This window comes from Bos indicus x Bos taurus, chromosome 3 (genome assembly GCF_003369695.1).
Source record: "Bos indicus x Bos taurus breed Angus x Brahman F1 hybrid chromosome 3, Bos_hybrid_MaternalHap_v2.0, whole genome shotgun sequence".
Lineage (NCBI taxonomy): Eukaryota > Metazoa > Chordata > Mammalia > Artiodactyla > Bovidae > Bos > Bos indicus x Bos taurus.
The window spans coordinates 60,065,811-60,079,288 of record NC_040078.1 but is presented as its reverse complement, the minus strand read 5'-3'; the positions used below and the strand labels follow the sequence as shown (position 1 = coordinate 60,079,288).

The window sequence follows — 13,478 nt, the reverse complement described above, 5'->3', positions numbered from 1 at the left end:
CCTTTCCCATTTTTGAAAGTTACTGGATTATTTAAATGATAATATAAATATGTATATGTATCAACTAAAAGATCTGAAAAGTTGATTTTAACATACCCAAATAGGAGACGGGAGGATCCAACTTTTTGGGGTGGGAGCATTTGTAAAATTTTGAAAAGCTTCTCATTGTTCATGAATGAATAAACAAAGAAATGCAACAGTGTGTAGCCTATAAAAGAGATAATGCTCAAGGATAAGTTCATAGCCTTCAAGAGGAAGAGAATGACCTTATGTTTAGAAAATGTTTGTGGGGAGGATTTAAAATAAGAACTTATAATAGCATCTATGTGGAGTTCTTAAAAATTTCAAGTGAACATGGACTCTATAAATAAGATGTGAAAGATAGAAAGATGAAACAAGAGACTAGGATGAGAGGAGAGCTGGGTGAGAGGCAGGAATAGAAAAGGAACAATAATGATATGGTAGGAGAAGATTATAAGAAAATGAACCTGGTATTTGTAGAATATAAAACTGCATTAGAAGCAGTAAAGAGTAAAATAATCACTGCACAAAGGTGAATTAATGATGTAAAGAACTAACTTGATAAAACTTACCAGAATGTAGGGAAAATGGATAGGATAAAAATTTCAAGGTGAAAAGTATGTTAGATAAAGTAGGAAGCTCTACAAATCGGATGGATAGCATTCCCTCAGAACAGATAATGATGAATAGAACAAAAACAATAATAAAAATTAGGATTTAGGAAAACTTAGTTGAAGAAAAACTTAAATGTATAACTTGGAGCTCATTGTTGACAAAGTTTAACAAAAACACCAGCACCTAAATATATCCTGATGGAAGTTTTGAATTACATGGATAAAAATAAGGAATTCCACAAACATCCAGGTCTCTTTGCATCTTACAATGTAACACACAGTTTGTCTTATAAAGAAAAAAATTCATAATTGGAGACTGGATAATTTGAAAATTCTTCTAGACCAAAAATTGACAAAGATACAAGAGCACATAGAAGAAAGTACTAAATAAAATGTAACAAGCATCCCTTTCAATGAATACCTGAACTTACAGGAATATAATAGAAATCCCCAGTGTGCAAAAAGTCAAATGGTGAGTGAAAAATCAGAGCTGTAATGGAGAGCATACTTGAGTATCCTGAGGAAATTTTTATACCTTGGTCACCAAAGGGCTTTTGTTTTAAACAGCCTCACAGAGACAGAAGATGATTTCTTTGATCCATTCAACTTGGGATATCTTAGATTCCTATGTAAAGCCAGGATCCACAAAGGATCATAACCTCAGTGAAAGCATAGACTAAAAAATAAAATGTCTCCTCTGACACAGGGTGAGAATACGGAAGCTTGCATTTCCTGGCTTTGGTTCCTGGGGAACTGGGAGGGCCGTGTGTGCATGTGTATGGGATTCTTCTCCTGAGAGTTTATAATCAACTGCTTCTCCTCCAGTAGATTTCATGTTTTAATCTGTATTAATTGTGTGGTTTAATAATTTTAAGTAAAATACCTTATAGTAACAGTGTCAGGCTGGTAACATCTATCAGATGCCAGGCAGAAGCTAATATGAAGCATATCCTCAAATCAAACCCTGTGGTTTTCTCACAGATAAAGGCCAACTAAACTTTGAACTCACAATCCAAAATCAAAATAGATACACAACACACACACACACACATACACACACACACACACACACACACACACAATCTACAGCAAAAGATAGTCAGCAGGTACTGCAGCATTAGATCCTACCAAGAATGTCAGAGAATAGAATTTTCATATTCAGACTACTGTTCAAAATTAATAATCACGTAAAAAAGAAATATGAGGAAAAAATTATATATGCCTCCCACAGAGCTTCAAAATACATAAAATTGACCCATTTAGAAAGAAAAATTATAACTGTAATATTTATAGATATATATAAAGAATTGTTACCCAGTAATTGGAGAGTACACAGAAATATTTAGAACACTTACAAAATTTGACTACATATATTTGAAATACTTTAAAGAATTGAGATATAGGCTTTGGTCTCTGGGCTTCCCTGTTACTTCAGATGGTAAAGAATATGCCTGCAATGCAGGAGACCTCGGTGCAATCCCTGGATCAGGAAGATCCCCTGGAGAAGGGAATACCAACCCACTGCAGCCATTTATTATTATTATTATTATTATTGCCTGGAGAATTCCATAGGCAGAGGATCCTGGAGGACTACAGTTCATAGGGTTCTCAGTGGGTTGGACAATCCTAAGTGACTAACACTTTCACTTTTTCTTTCACTGTGGTCTCTGACTGCAAAGCAGTAAAGTTTAATCAATAATAAAAGACTAATTAAGTAAACACAAATATTGTATTTGGGGATTTAAAAAATTCCAGTAACACACAGGTCAAGAAATAACTAATAAACTTAAAATTCAGTATGTATCAGAACTTGTAGAGTACAGCTAAAGTGGATTTAGAGACAAATTTTTAAATGTGTATATTAGGAAAAGGGAAAGATATTTATGATATAAGTGTGCAAGTAAAGTTAGGGAAAACACAGCATGGTTAATCAAAAGAAGAAAACTAATAGGGACATGAGCAAAAATCAGTGGAATAGAAAATAAAGATTCATCAGAGCCAAAGGTTAGTTCATGGAGAAGACTTTTTAAAAATTTGATTACAAACTATTTAAAATTTAATCATAGTTAAAATAAAAACTTAACAAAATTAGGACTGGACAGTTTTATAGTCAAGTTCACAAAGAACAAAAATTTTGATCTGGTGCAAAACTTCAAAGAATTAAAGAGGATATATTCTTAATTTCTTAAATCTGTGTATTCTAGTATAACTTTACAAGTAAAGTATGGGAAAGAAATCAATTAGAAACATGTTCTCTGAAGTTAGTAACAGGAACAGGATTCTCATTGTCTGTACAGTATTACACTGTGACTCATAACTTGAACAGTAAGACAAGAAAATGTTGGAGGAAACCAAAGTATCATTATTCATAGATATGATTATCTACATAGAAAATTCAAGAAACTCTACCAGTGTTATTTTAGAATTGATAAGAGAGTCTGCCATGTAATAAGACCACTATATAAACATCATTTGTGTGTTATACATCAGCAACAAACAAATGGTAATTTAAAAAAAAAAATCTCCTTTTTACAATAGCCACCAGAGCTCTAAAGACCCTAGGAATAAATCTAATAAAAGAATAATAAGACCTTTAAGAGAAAAATTATAAAATTCTATTGAGATATTTATAATCTTTAACAAGCAGTTAAAATTTCATACCCACTAGATTATCAAAAATTAGAAAAAACAGTAATGCATTTTGTTGAGGTATGGATCATCAAGAATATGGTGGTAATATAAACTGGCACAACCATTTATTGAGCCATTTATTATTATCTAGTTTAGTTGAAAACGTACATACCGTATCAGCTAGGGATCCACTCCTAGCTCTATATTGTCCAGCAACAAGACAAAATATTTGAATTCAGAACCAAATGTAAAATCTTTAGCATATATTGTGGTAGGTATAATATCCTCTGAGAAAAAGCCTCAGTGAACAGTTATGCAAGTATAGTGCATTTCAAAGAGCATTTCAAAAATTTTCTGGGTCATTTGTTTTATGACTGTAAATTTAGTGATATTTATTATTATAAAATCCTATTGGGAACATCTTCAGTCAAACATGGTTTGGATGGTTAGAAAATCCACAGCATTCCTAGGTAGAAAGTTGGGAGAGAAGGCATATGTGTGTGATTAGTAGTGAATTAGTACACTGTGTGGATTCCTAGTGTATCCATCTGCCCATGATTGATAAATAGATACTAATCAAGTAAGTTAGTGTGTGTTTCTATAGTTTGATCATTTATATATGTCTCACCAAAAGTTTTAAATTTTTTTAGCCGTGTAGTGAAAGAGTGAGTCAATTATGATGTTCACTTGTAACCAAGACTTGATAAAGAATTAACTAATAAAAATCATAAGGAGAGGACAGAACAGTAAAAATTAGTATTGCAACACAAAGTAGAGCCTTTAATGCCTATTAAGTTTCCAGCCACTCATCCATGTGTGACTTTGTGCAAGACTAATTAATATCTTAGAAAACAAAAGTAGGCATGGTCTCATCCACTGAACTGCACAAATACAGTTGTAGTAGTTAGAGTTGTTTTTTATATCCATGCTCATTTTAAGGTTACAGTGAATTTGCTTTGAATAAACATGTTTGAATATGTTGAAGCAACATGTCTCTTCAACAAAGTGAACACAGTTGCTTTTCAGATTAAAAGGATAGAAATATGGTGTTTCATTAATATATTTGCAGAGTAGAGTTTTAACTGGTTTTAAAAAATATGTATCCAAAGAATTAATTGTAATCATGGTATAAAACATTTTTGAATATGTGGTTTTCATTCTGTTCCTATTTGTGAATATCTAATGAACATACATGGATTGATAACTTCTTGTGTATATGTTATTTTATGTTATTTAATCTGTTATTTATTCTTTTTGATCAAGCACGCAAATCATCAGAAGCATCTGGTAGGAATCCAATTTTTACAGAATAATTCTGTTGGTTTATTGCTCTAAGTTAGATTTTTATGAGGTATTTTGTGACTAGAATATTTTATGTATTAGCTTACTGAAATTTTTTGTACAGCATGTATGTGTGTGGGGGGTATACTTAAAAATAACAGATACAGAGCTCTAAAGAGGTGGGTGTTTGAAGTAGTGATGGTAAAAGACAAACTATTACAATTTACTTGATTTATACTTCCTTCAGGTTTTGAAAGGGATTGTACTGTTATTTGTTGATAGAACTTGGTATTTTTATAGGTAATTTACCTTCATTCCCATCCTATTTTGTGCTTTCTGACATACACTGAATAACTCAAATAGAATATGCTTTTATTTAGGTAAAGAATGAAAATGAAAATAATTTAATTACAAAGAGATTAGGGAGGGAGGTCCATGAATTATAATTTGCTCAGTAAAAAATTTTTTAACTTATTATAAGAAAAGATACTAGTAAGAAACAATTGCTTATAGTACCAAATACTTAGTCTTTCCCTAATAGAAAATTTTAGAGGGACAGCTCCTTCTTCTGTTCCCTAAATGTATGCCATCAAGATTTAAAATATTCAGACCTGCAATCTCCAGTGGTATTCCTGCTTACTCTATCTGGTTCCCCTCATTCTTTAGCAAGTTATCTTGCCTCCTGTTTCCCAGGAGTAGAGTATAGCAATTGGGAATAACAGTTTATTCCTGTTCCTTCCCACACATTGTAAAGAGTTGCTGTGGTAAACAGCTACCTGCCTGATTGGGCACTTGCTTGCTACGCATTCACTTGCCACTGCTGCTGTACACCTTTACCCTGTCTGCAAGTCTGTTGCCATTTCCTGAATAAACCATGCTCTTTCCTCCATGCCTTTTATTCAAGATCATCCCAGCCTGTCCTTCTCCTCAACTTTATCTGCCAGAGGAGCTGTTTATCCTTCAGGATTCAGCACAAATGCCACATCATCTTTTATGACTTAACTTACTACCCAAGAATTTCCTCTTTTGCACTAGACTAGCACCTATAGATTTCTTAGTTGTAATCCTTGTCACATTCCATTACAGTGGTTCATCTATCTCCCCTTTAGCTTCTCATCTGCTTAATAGTAGCGATATGTTTATGCTTTATTGTGTTCCCCAATTGTGACTCAGTTTCTGGTACCATTGAACAATGCTCTACAAATGTTAAGAAGATGGTTAAAACAGCACCAATGAAGACACTGTTTGTCTGGAAGACATTATTTGTCTCTCAGAAGGGACTTAACGAAGTATTACAGTTCAGTGTCTTTGCCTACAGTGAAGTTTTGAATAAAGAACAAAAGTCCAGAGATAGCACTGCAGTGGTTATAGGATGTATATTTAAATTTAGTATTATTAGTGCAATTGCTATGAGGAGTTAAACTTTTAGTTGTGATCTTAAGGAAAATTAGAAAATTAGTATTGATGTTGGCACTAAACACTTATTATTGATTTTGTTTGCTTACCATTTAATCCTAAAATATTCTATTTGAATATATTCAGTCAAATAATTGTTTCTACATTAATACTTTATTCTGTACAAAATATTCTGTGAAAATGTGTATAGGTGATTTCATGCTAATATGCTGTCCTGTGTCATTTAATCATTGTTTATTTTTCGGATACAAGCTTGCTCGTCTTCAGAAGTATCTGGTAGGCAACTACTTTTAATAAAACAAATGTTACCTTTCAAGACTTTTTATTTGGTTGTTTGCAAGTTGTTATGCTATTAATATAGTTATATTTTTATAAAATATTCTGAGTTAATAAAATATTTTAGTTGAAAGAAATGGCTTATTTAGTTTTGTGTTGAGTTTTATCTACAGAAATGATTTATATTATAGTTTCTTATATGATATTTTAGAAACAACATATAGTACTGTGAAATAGTGTACATGGTACACTTTATATAGAGGGTAGCACAAAACTGATAAGCACACACCACTTAAATTAAATAACCCAGGTTAATGAAAGGTTTTTGGCAGATAATTATGCTATTGTAAATTTTGAAAAAAAAAAACAAAACAGCTAATATTTTAATTGGGTATTTACCCTAGGAAGTTTATATTCTATTTTGTCCTATTTTCTGTTTCTCTTCTATTTTCTGACACCCATTAAAAGAAGTTAAATAAAATTGTCTTTTTACTGCAAAAGAGGGAGGTGACATTTATCTCATTACAAAGAAAACTGGAGAATTCACTGTCTGGAGTAGTTGTAATTTGTACCATAAAAGATTTCTAAACATTTCTTATAAAATGTGAATGATAACCTCCTTTAAATGTTGCATAACAGCATACTGTAACTAACAACATGCTCTTTTTATAATAGGTAGCAATCTCGAATCTAGCAGCAACACAGAACCAAAAACTGCCTAATAAATAAATATACTACCTATAATTAGTGAAACATTGCAGAATTATCTGAATAACATAAAATATTTCATACTTGATTTTCATAATATGGAATATTCCATACTTAAATTTTTAATAAATTTTCCTAATGTTTAAAATGAACTCAAATTTTTAACAATAGCCTATGTGTAAATATATTCAAAAATACTTTGAGGGTGGTAAGAATTAAGTTTTTTTTAATGTACTTGTGGATGTTCATAAAAATTATCACTTCCTTCATCTCATGAATAGGGGTAAATATTTCTACAAGTCAACCCTAGGTGAACATATATATTCATTTGGTATGCTCACTTCTTAAACTGAGAAGAGAAAAGAGAAAAAGAGAAAACTTTATTTGGAAAATAAATATAATTGAAATATATACTTCTGGGAAGAAATTGAGTTAATTTTTGGTGTCTTCATTTTTTTAGCACCTAGCTTGCTCCATTATTGACCATTCCCAGGTAGGTCAGGTGGTAAAAAAAATCCACCTGCAATGCAGGAGGCCCCAGTTCGATTCCTGGGTCAGGAAGTTCACCTGGAGAAGGGATAGGCTACCTACTCCAATATTCTTGGGCTTCTCTGGTGGCTCAGACCATAAAGGATCCGCCTGCAATGTGAGAGGATTGGATTCAATCTCTCCATTGGGAAGATCCCCTGGAGGAGGGCCTGGCAACCCACTCCAGTATTCTTGCCTAGAGAATCCCCATGGACAGAGGAGCCTTGCTGGCTACTGTCCATGGGGTTGCAAAGAGTTGGACACGACTAAGCACAGCACACAGAACAAAATATATTTGCAGAAAAATCCTTTGTTGAGATGATTTTTCCTAAGGAGAGTTAGGAATCACTGTGTTTTTAAATAGGTATTTATGATTACTAAGAAGTATTAGAACCAATTTTACAGCATATATGTATGTCGTGTTAAGTCACTTCAGTTGTGTCTGACTCTTTGTGACCCTATGGACCTTAGCCCTCCAGGCTTCTCTGTCCATGGCGTTCTCCAGGAAAGAATACTGGAGTGGAGTGCCATGCCCACCTCCAAGGGATCTTTCCAACCCAGGGATTGAACCCATGTCTCTTGTGTCTCCTGTATTGGCAGGCAGATTCTTTACTACTGCACCACCTGGGAAGCCCATAAGCCATATCTACATTTAAACTTAATTAAATCATTGTGATATCCTGCTACAGCCACAGGCTTTGGAGCTCAACACATGTGAGAGCTTCCTGGGTGGAGCTAATGGTAAAGAATCCGCCTACCAACACCAGGAGACACAAGAAATGTAGATTTGATCCTAGGGGTTGAGAAAATCTCTTGGGGTAGGAAATGGCAACCCACGCCAGTATCCCCTGGAGAAGGGATACACTACCCACTCCAGTACTCTTGGTCTTCCCTCATGGCTCAGCTGGTGAAGAATCTGCCTGCAATGCAGGAGTCCAGGGTTCAATCCCTAGGTTGGGAAGATCCCCTGGAGAAGGGAAAAGCTACCCACTCCAATATTCTGGCCTAGAGAATTCCATGGACTGTATAGTCCACGGGGTAGCAAAGAGTCGGACACGACTGAGTGACTTTCACTTTCCATTATTCTTGCCTGTTAAGTCTCATGGACAGAGGAACCTGGCAGGCTGCAGTCCATAGGGTTGCAAACACTCCGAACGACTGAAGTGACTTAGCACACACACACCATCAGTGGTTATAAGCTTTAAAAATAACTGAAGATAAACATTTAGAAAGTTAAGTTTACCACTGTTTAATAAAATGCAAAGCAAATATATGTGTCTCTAGATTACCTATTGTTTTAGAATTATTCCTAATCTAGCATGTTGTGAAATATTTTTTGTTTATATTTATAAAATATATTTTGGTTAACTAATACTTTTACAAAGAGTTAACTATGTCATCTTTGTATCTAAATAGTCCACATATAAACTAGAGATTTGTGTATGTGTATATATATACTTATGTGACAAAAAGTGTTTCAGGAACAAGATTGTCTTTGTGGAACTATCTAATGACATTATAATTAAGGCTTATCCTTACTCTAAAAGGGAATCTCTTTATATGTTGAAATAATTTGTAAAATTCAACATCTTTAATTCACATAGTTTCTGATAATTTTTATATAAGGCCTTTATGAGAATTGTTATTTACTTTCTACAGTACTACTTGACAGTAAACTCGGAACACTGATGTATTTCAAAGATTTTCCTGAATATCCTATTAGTGCATGAAATTAAGCAGTACTTAAAATTTCTCCTTTAGTTTATTCACCAAGCAGGAAAAAGGAAATTTTCCTTCAACTTACCATCTTTGGCAAATACTGCCAGTCCTTCCTTTGACCAGTTACTTTTTTTAACTCAAGATCCAGTTAGCAAAAAGTGACAGGAGAAGCTGAAACAGGATGTTAGGGATTCTTTTTTCTTTTCCTGATTTTCTTCCATGTCTCCAAATTATCTATACTCATGTAGGCATCTGGAGAGTTTATACTGCAATTTGATATGCAAAAAGTTCTATAGATAGAAGATAACTAAAAATATTTTTCAGAAGAAATCAGGGGTATATTTTGGGAATCACAAGTTGTTTCTTAAAAGCCACAGTTGCATTTAGCAGTAAATTATGTTTTTAACTTATTTTGTAGCTGTCATTTCCAAGTCAATGCCATGTGCAGATATATCTGTTTTATGCAAAAAAGAAAAGAAAAATTTTTCAAAACCACTCTTCTTCCATTGTAACTAGTACATTAAGTTTTAGAAGTAGGATGACTTGAACCTTCCTAAAGTCAAAGAAAATGTAATAATTTTCCACGCCCCAAATCCACCCTTGGGAGAAATTAGATCATATGTGCATAATTAGGTGCAATTATTTGATTCATTGTTTTGGTGAATGAGATTTTTATACAATGGGAAGATTCTAATTTTAAAAATTATTTTTCTCATTTCCTAAAATAGGCATTTTGAGAGTATTTTCCAGCAAAATACAAGTGACAGTTTATATAAAGTAGTAAAATACTATCTTCAGACATGCACACTAGTGAGTGTTACATAAAACTAATGTCTGCTTTTGGTGCCTCTTAACACCATTTTGAAATCTCAAAGCAAATGTCAACAGGCCTCTTGATTAACAGTGTTTTGCCAAAGGTACTTCATCAGGGGAATGTATATCTTAAATATCTTACTTAAATAGTAGTTTAATAATACAGTATCAGTAGATGATCTTATTATTTGTGAACCCCTCACTTGAACTTTTAATTTTGTCTTTTTATCATCCCTTTCATCATTCTTATAACTTCTGAAATAAATGCCGATGTGCCACTTTTTTGCCCTTTACTGTTTAAACACTATTTAAATGCTATTTACTTGTTTCTTTATAGATTCAGATATCAGAGGAATATTGGGAACTCTCCCTTCCCCAAAAAAGAAAGACTAAAAGATTTACTTCTTTTATAGTTACGTTTTTATCTCAAACTTAACTATGGGAACAATGATAAATTTTGTTAATGCCATTTTATATCTCTGGAATTTTTTTCCTATTCGTTTCTAAAACCCTGAAGTTCTTTTGTAAACAGAAGTCACTGTTAATAGCTTTGTGGGAAGACTATGAAAAAGAATTCTTTTAAGTGTTTCATCATTTAGCAAATCTAAAACTTCAAACCACAGCTCAATAAAATAATGTGACTATTATTGATCACTATATAACCATCTGATTTTGAATTACTTTAGTTTACATTATGAATTAAGCATTCAGGCATTTAGTTTTGCTCCCAATTTAGAATGAGACTTTTAAGCTGTTTGGGTTTTTTGGTTGTTTTATTTTTAAGTCTTTGTGGCTATTCTTGTGTTAGTCTGTGATTTTCCCTCTTTCTCTCTACCTTTAGTAGAGAGGATACAAATGTAATAATGTAAATCCTTATGCCTGAAAACAGCCCTTTATCAAAGTCAATTATTTTTGAAATTCCATAAATGAATAAATTCACATTCTATAGATGTTTTCACTTCTTATGTTTAAAGGCTCTGTTAATATCTGGTGGCTTTTTTTTTACAATAATTATTTTTCCCTGTATTCATTTCTAACATTTTTCATTATTTTCAGGAACCATATTTTTATTATTAGATTATTATCAAGGTGACCTTCATATAGAACAGAATTAAATATTCTTAGAAACTTGAGAAAATGTTTGCTTCTTCTTTAAAGAAACTAAATAGCTCTCTAGTATACCATGGTTGTGAATATATGTTTCGTGACAACCATAGTTAACCTAAGTCTATGTTTTTGAAGCAAGTATACTTATGTGTATTTATATATATGTAGTATGGATATTCTTACAAGTCAATTTTTTTTAATATATTTTCAGTGAAAGAGTTTCTAGCCAAAGCCAAAGAAGACTTTTTAAAAAAATGGGAAAATCCTGCTCCGGTAAGGAACATTTAAAATTTTCTGTGATTTAAAATCTCGCTTTAAGTAAAATCATGATACTTGCCTAAATAACTTACTATTTTGGAAAACTTAATTTCCAAGTAGCATCAATAAATATAAGCTGAATGTAAGAATTTTGTTATAACATTAGGTTTTGATTCATTACTAATTTTATGTATACCTAAATTGGAAAAGGAACTAATTTCCAATATAATACCCAATGGTACATTTTGATACTAGTTCCAAGTTCCTACAAACTGTTTATAGTTTCTGATAGTAATTTTGATTTATGTCTTTGATAGAATATTTATTATTTTATGAATTATGACAGTAGGGATCATATTGTATAGTTTCAAATTCTTAATCACAAATGCTTGGCTATTGACAACATACCAAGTACACAAAGATTCATAAATGTTTTGATGGGTTAAGTTCAATATAATTTAAGTACTTTAGATCTTAAGATCTAAAAACTGTATATAAGAAGAACCATCTATACTTGACAAAAACTTTTTTGAATCTATTTTTATAAATAATTAATGACTTTTAGTAGCAGTTTAAATTTTAAAAACTTTTTTCCTAGCATAAAAATCCTTTTCAAATATTTTTTTACTAAAAAATATTTAATTCTAGGTAAAATGCTTTGTTTTAAGAAGATGCTATCATTACCAAGATGTAGAGCATGAGCCATAAAACACAGTCACTCTGATGATTAAAAGAAGTTAGACATTGTCTAATTTGAAACATTAAGGGAGGTGAGGCTGCTGCTGCTGCTAAGTCGCTTCAGTCGTGTCCGACTCTGTGCGACCCCATAGACGGCAGCCAACCAGGCTCCCCCATCCCTGGGATTCTCCAGGCAAGAACACTGGAGTGGGCTTCCATTTCCTCCTCCAATGCATGAAAGTGAAAAGTCAAAGTGAAGTCGCTCAGTCGTGTCCGACTCCTAGCGACCCCATGGACTGCAGCCTACCAGGCTCCTCCATCCATGGGATTTTTCAGGCAAGAGTACTGGAGTGGGGTGCCATTGCCTTCTCCAGGGAGGTGAGGAAGATGTCATATTTGTATGAAAAGCAATGACTGGCAGAAAGAGATATTCTGTTGTCTATTAATAATGTTTATTTTCATTATTAATTTGGGAATTTTATTAAACATTTCAATCCATTGTTGATAAAACCAAAAATTAAATATTAATCCATAAAATTAATTCAAACAGAATTATAAGGACTTTTTCTGTATTGATACAGAATCTCATAGCAATTTAAAATTGAGAAATAGGAATGAATACAAGTTTTATAAATAAAAACTTAGAGTCACTTGCTTTCTCCTTAATGATTTACTAAGAAGCTCTGAGCAAAGGCAAGGTTTGATTTGCAAAAGATTAAGTTCAACTACAGTGAATTCCAGTAGCAATTCAAATTCCTTACTTATAAAAGAACCATATTGCATCATATATTTCTTAAGCTTAATGCTATACAGACTGGTCCTTGGAATTATTTTTTCCAAGATTTTCATGAAGACATTTATAATGAAAACCTATTAAACAAATGGGTCAGCAATTACTGTTTGATGCTATTAAGCGCATAATTTGTTCCCTGTAATCTTCATTCTGTTGTGGCAGCAACAAATTCAGTAGATTGATGCCTCTAATTTTTTGCTTCTATGCTATAGTTAAAGCCAAACAAAGACATTTTGCTTGTAACAAAGCATCTATTCAAGGAGAAAAAGAGACTGATTATTGTTCTGGGATTCCAACTTTTGGTTATCTTTGTGGGAGTGAGGAATTCTTTTTACCTTATTGTTACTTTTTAAGGTAATACAGGGTTATTATCACATAAGAGAGAAAATTATTTGGATCTCTCATGCTGTTATTATCTAGTTTATATAAGGATAGAAAGACATAGAAAGGATAGTAAGACACTGCTTTCTTCAGAGATAACTGGTGAAATGACTGATGCTCAGCTTATCTATTCATTACAATTTTTTTGCAAATGCACTGTGTGGCTTCCATGATTACATACTTCTGGTCACTTTTCAATTACCAAAATATGTATCTAATTTATTATAAATCCAGTACTATGAATTCATATTGGA

At 32.6% G+C, this 13,478-nt stretch overlaps 1 protein-coding gene across 8 annotated transcripts in view; it reads left to right on the top strand.

Moving 5' to 3' along the window:
- Positions 1-13,478, top strand: part of PRKACB (protein kinase cAMP-activated catalytic subunit beta) — a 143,676-nt gene that overhangs the window by 78,829 nt on the left and 51,369 nt on the right. For 4 of the 8 annotated variants that reach the window (XM_027536722.1, XM_027536719.1, XM_027536725.1 and 1 more), the window contains exon 2: positions 11,326-11,387. In XM_027536722.1, the coding sequence (XP_027392523.1) occupies positions 11,326-11,387 (62 nt within the window). Of the gene's footprint in view, positions 1-4,529; positions 4,554-6,215; positions 6,240-11,325; positions 11,388-13,478 lie in introns of all 8 variants that reach the window. The other 4 variants (XM_027536720.1, XM_027536721.1, XM_027536723.1 and 1 more) reach the window with 2 other exon arrangements.